Source organism: Curcuma longa, chromosome 3 (genome assembly GCF_044706935.1).
Source record: "Curcuma longa cultivar G26 ecotype Majalengka, Jawa Barat chromosome 3, ITB_CL_G26_1.1, whole genome shotgun sequence".
Classification (NCBI taxonomy): Eukaryota; Viridiplantae; Streptophyta; class Magnoliopsida; order Zingiberales; family Zingiberaceae; genus Curcuma; species Curcuma longa.
This window is the reverse complement of record NC_133863.1, coordinates 18,979,976-18,989,035: the sequence shown is the minus strand read 5'-3', so window position 1 is coordinate 18,989,035 and position 9,060 is coordinate 18,979,976. Positions and strand designations below refer to the sequence as shown.

The 9,060-nt window shown below is 40.9% G+C and overlaps 1 protein-coding gene across 1 annotated transcript in view; it reads right to left on the bottom strand.

Annotated features, from left to right (window-relative positions):
• LOC141823833 (uncharacterized) overlaps positions 1-8,597 on the bottom strand; it is a 37,247-nt gene extending 28,650 nt beyond the window's left edge. Inside the window, exon 1 of the mRNA XM_074711053.1 lies at positions 8,160-8,597. Coding sequence (XP_074567154.1) covers positions 8,160-8,597 — 438 coding nt within the window. The remainder of the gene's footprint in view (positions 1-8,159) is intronic.
• Between the last annotated feature and the right edge of the window lie 463 nt (positions 8,598-9,060).

Here is a 9,060-nt window from a genome sequence, read left to right as displayed (position 1 = left end):
TGACAACCCTAGATTGCTATGTGTCACGAATAGGGTTACAAATTAGAATTTCTAAATTTATCGAAAACCCATAATAAATACGAGCAAATGAAGTATAGGGGTCTCGAGTCGTATTTTTTCAAGGACTAGTAACAAATTGTTTAAATTGAGCTTATCGTGTCATGTTTTTGGGTTTTCACATATAAGATGGGGGTTTTGAGATTTTTGAAATGAGATGCAAATTAAAATCAGTAAATAAATGAAATGCAATTGAAACCGAAGTATCTCTTAATCTAGAAATGTAAATTCAAATCAAGGTGATGGTTGAAACCCAAATGTGCAAATAAAAAATAAATTAAAAAAAAACTATTCAAAACCTAAAAGATCAGTTACCTAAACTCAAATGCAAACTAAATGAATTTCAAGGCAATGGATGCAAGTAAGAAAACAAACCGAATGAAATACATTGGCTAAACCCTAAAATGCATTGACCTAAGCTAAATCACTCTGATACAATCGACTTTGGATTGGCACGGAACAGTGCCAAGGTTATCAGAACTTGATACTCGGAGTGCAAGAAGGGATTAAGCTGGGATAAGCAAATTCTATGGTAATTCTAAATCCAAACAAAGACTAAACATTCACCAAATAACTAAATCAACAAGATTTCTACGAATGGAGATCATCAGAAACATTGAATTTCATAAACCGAAATCAGAAATGCAAAAACAGTAAACTCATCCTATCCATCTTCTTCCTTCGATTCTTCAATTTGGTGTCAAACAAATAGTTGAATCCAATAAATTGGCTTCGACAATCCCTTCGGAGACCTCAACGTGGTCACTAGTGTGATGTGCTTGCTTCCCGAACCACGAACAGCCGGAAGAAACCCTCTTCAGCCTGAACAAAGCTCGGTTCTGATGGTGTTCAGCTGGCAAAACCGGAGTTCCTCCTTTCCTCCTTGAACCGATGAATGTGCTGAAGCCTTGATTGTGTTCCGCGCCTTTCAAAGAACCCCTCTTCAAGTTGCGGCTTCGGATTTCTCAGCAGCTCGCCGGATTTGGAAGAAACAGAGGATGACGCCGCCGGAAGAACCCCTGCCGTCGCGCGCCGTCTGATTGCCGATTCGTGCCCAACTGACCGGTTCAGAACTCCTTAGGGATCGAAGAACTCAACGGAAGAAGAATGGGTGGATGGGGCTGGCCTGGTTGGTACGTCGGTGAGCAGGGGAAGCGCGGTGGGAACGAAGGTGAACAGTGGGCGCAGCCACTGTTCACCCGATTAAGGCGATGGTTTTATACTTTTGATTAATCATGTGATCCTGGCCGTCCGTTTCTGATCTGATGGTCTGAGCTTGATCTAGGCTTTAGGGCAGCTTAGGGCTTGTGAAAAAATTTAGGGATTTTGATCAGGCTCGATCTAGGTCATGTCCTCCATGTTGGCTTGATCAATTTGGTAAATTTGACTCGATTTGACTGCGGTTGAGCTCGAGTTGGGTCCGATTTGAGCCCTAAAATCAATTAAAATCAAATTAATGCAAAAATTGCCATTAAATCATGAAAATTATAATCAAGCCTCAGATTATGCAATATAGAACAAATATGATCAAATCGATTCATTTTATATTTTATTTTCATGTAAAAATCTAAAATTGAATCGATTAAAAATGCATAAAACCTTAGCTCATCAAATTCCCCCACACTTACCCTTGAGCGTCTCGCTCAAGCCAACAAAATAAACTAGGATTGTACCCCCTCTAGATTATTCTCAATCATGATTAGAAACAATTAAAAGGGAATTATCTAAGTTGTAAAGTCTCAAAAGCTTAAGTCCATGGACTAACCCTTGTATTTGGTTAACCGCCTAGTAAGTTTCACCTTTCATGATTAATTGAGAAAAATGCATCACAGTAAATCTCTCGAGGTTGTTTTCAATAGATAATGTCAGTGGCTCTCATCCTAAATTCTAATTCATGATCAAAAGGAAATGGAGCTCACTCAAGCAACTTAGGTTTCATGCATTACCATAGGCTTGCTTGTTTTCTACTCTCCACTACCACTCTTAATTTGGAATCCACATATACTAGGCTTATTCAAGACATAAAGGAATCATGAACTGAGACATATGAAATAAGAATTTAGAAATACAAATTCAAGAGAAAAGGATTTCAAGAAAATAGGGTAAAGGAAGTAAGACATGGGTATAGTTAAATGTAAATCAATGAGCCCTTGCCCTTTTTCTGAAAGCTTTCTCTTGTATTCCATTTGTTTCAGTGTGGTTTTCAAATCCATGAAGCAATTCTGGTCTAAATTCATAAGGTTCCATTCAACAATTACATTGCAGGGTGAGGGAGACTTACCTTGCGTTAAGAACCTTTTTCTCAAGTGAACAAGAAAGAGTAGCCCTTTGTAAACCCTTAGCCCTCTCTTGTGATCCTCCTAAAGCTCTAGGAAAAACTCCTTTCTTCTTAACCTTCCTTCTTGGTTCGGTGAAGAGGAGAAATCTTTTCCTCCACTTGCTACCTTCGGCCACCCAAGGAAGAAGAAGGAGAAGCCCTTCCTCTTGTAGCCTTCTCCCTTGGTTCGGTGAAGACAAGCACCCTTCTCCCCCTTGTAGGTTTCGGCCACCAAAGGAAGAAGAAGAGGGGAGAAGCTTTCGGTGGAGAAGAAGAAGAGGAATGGAGAGGGCTTCGGAGAAGGGGCTTGAGGAGATTTCGGTGAGGCTAGGGAGAGGGAGAGGGTTTCGGCCAAGGAGAGAAAAAAAAAAGAATAAGCAAGGGAGAAGTGTTTTATAGGCCTTTAGGGGGAGAGGGAATGGGAGTAGTGGGAGGTAGTGGGAATAACTACCTAGTAACTACTCCCTCCAAAACTTTTCCCTTTGATTTCCCATCTCCTAACATTTAGCTAGATGGTTCCCCATCCTTCTCTCATTAAATCATTCCATCTCCCTTGGTTAGTCTTGGCTTGCTTCATGTTGGAGGTCCAAGGATCAATTCCTAGCACCTCCACATATTATATATTTTTTTCTTTCTTTTTCCTTCTCTTTATTGCCAAGTCTTTAACCCATCATGCTCCCTTATTCGAGCATGGTTAATCCTTATTTTTATTTTTAAGCTATCCCTTATAAGGGGTAGCCCTTAACAAGACATTTAAACCATAGGGCCCTTAGGGAACTTAGCTTACTTATGGTCCTTTAAAGCTAAGGGCCATTTTGTCATCAAGGGTTATTTAGAAATATTCTAAACCCTTTTTCAAACAATCCTTCATCATATTTCCAGAATTATAGAAGGAAATTTACGGGTATTACAATAATTATGCACTACGAAAGGAAACCTATGTTGACCAAACACAGGAGTACCCACCAACAGATACAGGAAAGTGATCAAGTGACCAATCAACAACAATAGAAAAGGAAAACATGCACTAAAAATAGAACAGATATGTATCGACCAAATACAGAGATTACCTACCTAGTAAGATGCGCTTCGAACTAAGAACTTCTCCGTATAACAAGATCCACAAATCAAGTCCTGAAATTTACAATAACCAACACTCACTAATTACCATAGTATATTCAATTTTTCAACAAGGTAAACCTCGACCGAATCTAGACTGACTCAACCAAGTTCAATTAAACTCTAATTAACCTTAACTAGATCAACCCCCAACTTAACCCAACTCGAATCATTATTTCCAATTAATCTAATTAAAATGATTAATCCATTATCAAACTAAAAAATACCTTAACCGATTAATTATCTAATTAAATCTGTTTAACCATAAGAAAACCTTAATCTAATTGACTTAACCAAATTAACTTAATCACAACCTAATCGAACCAATTCACTCAATTAACTCGTTCTTTAATTAAACATGTTTCACTCTTAATCATTCCCGCAACCAGATTCCTAAATCCAAACAGAATTCTAGCAAGTTCTAACCCTCCAATTAACTCATCTGAAATCCCAAAAATCCAACAGCCACCTCCATCAATTTACCAACCGACCACACCCTTCTTATTCCAACAGAACCAACCTAATCTCCAAGCAACACAAAATTAACAAAAAACCCTACTAGGAATTTACCTCAATCAGAAACTTCAATTTGAATTTTTCTTCTCGCGACAGGATACAGAGGATGGCGGTGGCAGTGCTGAACAGGGCGAGATGCGGTGTTGTTGAGCGATGTTGGTGAAAGGGCAGCGGCGTCGAGCCGTGCAGTTGGCGGTGGTGGCTTCGAGCGGAGGAGAGGGCAACCCTAAAATAGAGGAGGAAGAAGAAGGATTCCCCTATCGCGTCGGTCGCCGGATCACGAGTCGAGGGAGGATCAGAGGAGGTAGGCAGTGCAGGAGGGGCGGCGGTGCTGGTCTTCACACGGCGTCGACGAAGGACGGAGGGTTTGCGTCGGCGGCTCGGGCAGTGCACGAAGGCGATCGGGCGGCGACGTGCGACGTGCGACTGGCTTACAGGGGATTGCGAAGCGCGGCGCGACTGCTAGGGTTCATTGCTACCCCTTTTTAAGGGTGGCTGTCACGATTTTCTCGGCGCGGCGCGGGCGGCGACGCGGTCAAGCGGCAGACCGGGTCGTGCGAAGGAGGAGACAAGGTCGCGGGTTCGTTTTAACGAGGAGTGAACAATACTACTTAAATCGGGGTTTGAGTTTGAACATTTAAACCTACTAACAACCTAGGATTTATTATAACGATTGAACCGATTACTGTAGTAAACTGGTTCAATCTTGGTTCATTTGGTTTACTAACCAAACGAACTCTGATTTGACTCAAACCAACTTTGTTGGATTCATCTTCGCAAGACGAATCTTTTCATCCATTTTATCCTATCAAAACCTATTCTAGCATGAACCAAATCAAGTTGGTTCAGTTTGGTTCAATCTTGGTTCATTTAGTTCACTAACCAAACGATCTTCGATTTGACCTAACCCAGGTTTGTTTGATTCGTCTTAGCGAGATGAATCTTCTCATTCCCTTTATTTTATCATAATTTTAACCTAATTCTAGATCCGACCTAGTTAACCTAAATGGGCTTGGCTAATTTAGGTTTCGACCCACCTAACTCGAACTAATTAGGACTTAGTCTTTAATTGGTTAGTTCAAACCTTAAAATTTCTAGGATATTACATTCTCCCCCACTAATAAAAATTTGATCCCCAAATTTCCTATCTATCTACTATAGTGCCAAAATACTATGCTTTCAACGATCGATCTCTCGTTCTGTTGTGTCTTCGCTCTGGTCGCATCATCCCGTGTCCGAATTCCGTGTTGAACTGACTGGGAAGCTGAAGGAATACGATCTGCGTCCACTCTAGCTGAAGTTTACTCTGAAGCACTGATGACGACGGATGAACCGACTGATGTATTGGGATCATAAGGAAATCAAATATCCTATGCTAACAGTACTACTATAACTTCTACGAAACCAATAAGATGTACTAGTTAGTTTTTACTTACAATACTTGGAGAGATCATGCCGCTGTTTGTTCCATCTCACAACCTGGATCGAATAACACAAAATCCGATAACCAAGTACGATTACTAGTTCCTAAGAAACAACGACAAATCGGATAACAAATCCAACAGGAAAATAGACTCTGAAACCATGAAATGCCAACCGCATATAAACCAAACAACGACAAATTTAAAATAAACTAAACCTAAACCCTAAACTAATGCCATAAAAATTTCTAAACCTAAACACTTAACCTAATAAACCTACAATGAAATGCTAACTTCTGAAAACTACAACTACGCGATAAATCCAACGATAAATTCAACAGGCACCGCAAAATGGACACACATGCAACGACAAATCCAACCTAAAGTCACGAATGCAACGAAAAGCCAAAAGAAATGAACCTAGGCTCGGACTCGTGGGTTATGGGTCCACCACGCTTCAGCTGCGCCACTCTGATACCACTAAATTGGCATCAGATAGGCTACAATGCAACGAAAATCTGAAAACTCTACATGGACCGTAATACCAAGCTCTGATACCACTAAATTATCACGTCCCGGGAGGCTGTCCGAAAAATTTCGACAGCATCTCCCCAGTAACCATAACAATTTCTTGAATACAAACAAATATACACGACCACATGTGGCCGGAATAAGGACTACACTTCCTTTAAACACAAGTAGACATGTCACAGGCAACATATGATGGCCTACACGGCCCAAAAACTAACAACCTAACACATGCATGCTATAACAGCTCATCACGAGAAAGCCGACAACCGTATATAAGGAAATCCATATGAGATGTAAAATCCACGCATCGAAAAACATGACAAGAACCACATCTACGCAAGCACCAACATCAGTGTATATAATCTATATACAACCATATCGAATACGACTAAACCGAATAAACCATACGTACTAAATCTTCTGATGTGAGATGGAAGCAGCTGGCCAATCTCCAAGCTCCAAGTAAACCTATCTGCTACCTGAGGAGACAGAAAACCCCAGGGTCTGGGTGGTGAGTATCAGATATACTCAGTGGGTACTAGATAAAAGTGCATAATATAGCAAGGTATCAAAGAATATAAGTATGGATATCAACAGGTATATAGTTCAACATGATACTACAGGAGCAAGATCAATATATAATATGATAATCATGTATGTCATGTCATACTAATGCATCAGTCATATAACAACAAATACATAATCATATAACAACAGGTGCATCAGCTATAAATGTAGTAAACAACAACATATGCATGTATGGTCACTGTCTGCACTCGCCACCCCCAGACACCCACACAATGAACTGAGGCGCATGACAGGACAACTGCACACACTCCAACAACAAACCACTACACGTGAGTGGGGAACGGGAAAAATGTCACTGTCTGCACTCAACACCCCCAGACACCCACACAATGAACTGGGCGCACGACATGAGTCATCCGCTCCAACAACAGACCAACTACACGCGAGGGGGAGGGGCAGTATCCCAAGGAGAGCTATCTAGCTAGTTCTGGTCGCACCCACACAGTGCTATAATGCTCTCACTGTATCACTATCATCAATGGTCTAGTGAGAGCCAACAACAATAGCATGTTATGATGCATGCTCAGTTCAACAGATAATTACTACATCTACCAACATATATTCAACATTTATCATGATAGGTCATCACAGATTAATAACATTTAATGAGACTGTTTGAAGATAAACAGATCATATCAAGGTCAACGATAAGTGTCAAGCTTGAATCAAGCAATGAATCAGGCAACAATGCAATAAGGATAGCAACAGGATATAAATTATGCACTATAAAAAGAGGACCTGTGTTGACCAAGCACAGAAGTACCCACAACAAGGTAAAGAGTAAATGTTAAACAACGAATCAAGCAACGACTATAATAAAAGTAGTAACAGGATAATTATGCACTACGAAAGGAGACCTATGTTGACCAAACACAAGAGTACCCACCAACAGATATAGGAAAGTGATCAAGAGACTAATAAACAACAATAGAAAAGGAAAACATGCACTAAAAATAGAACAGATCTGTATCGACCAAATACAGAGATTACCCACCTGGTAAAACGCGCTTCGAACTAAGAACTTCTCCGTATAACAAGATCCACAAATCAAGTCCTGAAATTTACAATAACCAACACTTACTAATTACCATAGTATATTCAATTTTTCAACAAGGTAAACCTCGACCGAATCTAGACTGACTCAACCAAGTTCAATTAAACTCCAATTAACCTTAACCAGATCAACCCCCAACTTAACCCAGCTCGAATCATTATTTCCAATTAATCTAATTAAATTGATTAATCCATTATCAAACTAAAAAATACCTTAACCGATTAATTATCTAATTAAATCTGTTTAACCATAAGAAAACCTTAATCTAATTGACTTAACCAAATTAACTTAATCACAACCTAATCGAACCAATTCACTCAATTAACTCGTTCTTTAATTAAACATGTTTCACTCTTAATCATTCCCGCAACCAGATTCCTAAATCCAAACAGAATTCTAGCAAGTTCTAACCCTCCAATTAACTCATCTGAAATCCCAAAAATCCAACAGCCACCTCCATCAATTTACCAACCGACCACAACCCTTCTTATTCCAACAGAACCAACCTAATCTCCAAGCAACACAAAATTAACAAAAAACCCTACTAGGAATTTACCTCAATCAGAAACTTCAATTTGAATTTTTCTTCTTGCGGCAGGATACAGAGGATGGCGGTGGCGATGCTGAACAGGGCGAGAGGTGGCGTTGTTGAGCGATGTTGGCGAAAGGGCAGCGGCGTCGGGCCGTGCAGTTGGCGGTGGTGGCTTCGAGCGGAGGAGAGGGCAGCCCCAAAATAGAGGAGGAAGAAGAAGGATTCCCCTATCGCGTCGGTCGCCGGATCACGAGTCGAGGGAGGATCAGAGGAGGTAGGCAGTGCAGGAGGGGCGGCGGCGCTGGTCTTCACACAGCGACGACGAAGGATAGAGGGTTTGCGTCGGCAGCTCAGGTGGTGCACGAAGGCGATCGGGCGGCGGCGTGAGACTGGCTTACAGGGGATCGCGAAGCACGATGCGACTGCTAGGGTTCGCTGCTGCCCCTTTTTAAGGGTGGCCATCGTGATTTTCTCGACGCGGCACGGGTGGCGTCGCGGTCAAGCGGCAGACCGGGTCGCGCGAAGGAGGAGACGAGGTCGCGGGTTCATTTTAACGAGGAGTGAACAGTACTACTTAAATCAGGGTTTGAGTTTGAACGTTTAAACCTACTAACAACCTAGGATTTATTATAACGATTGAACTGATTACTGTAGTAAACCGGTTCAATCTTGGTTCGCTTGGTTTACTAATCAAACAAACTCTGATTTGACTCAAACCAACTTTATTGGATTCATCTTCGCAAGATGAATCTTTTCATCTATTTTATCCTCTCAAAACCTCTTCTAGCACGAACCAAATCAAGTTGGTTTAGTTTGGTTCAATCTTGGTTCATTTGGTTCACTAACCAAACGATCTTCGATTTGACCTAACCTAGGTTTGTTTGATTCGTCTTAGCGAAACGAATCTTCTCATCCCCTTTATTTT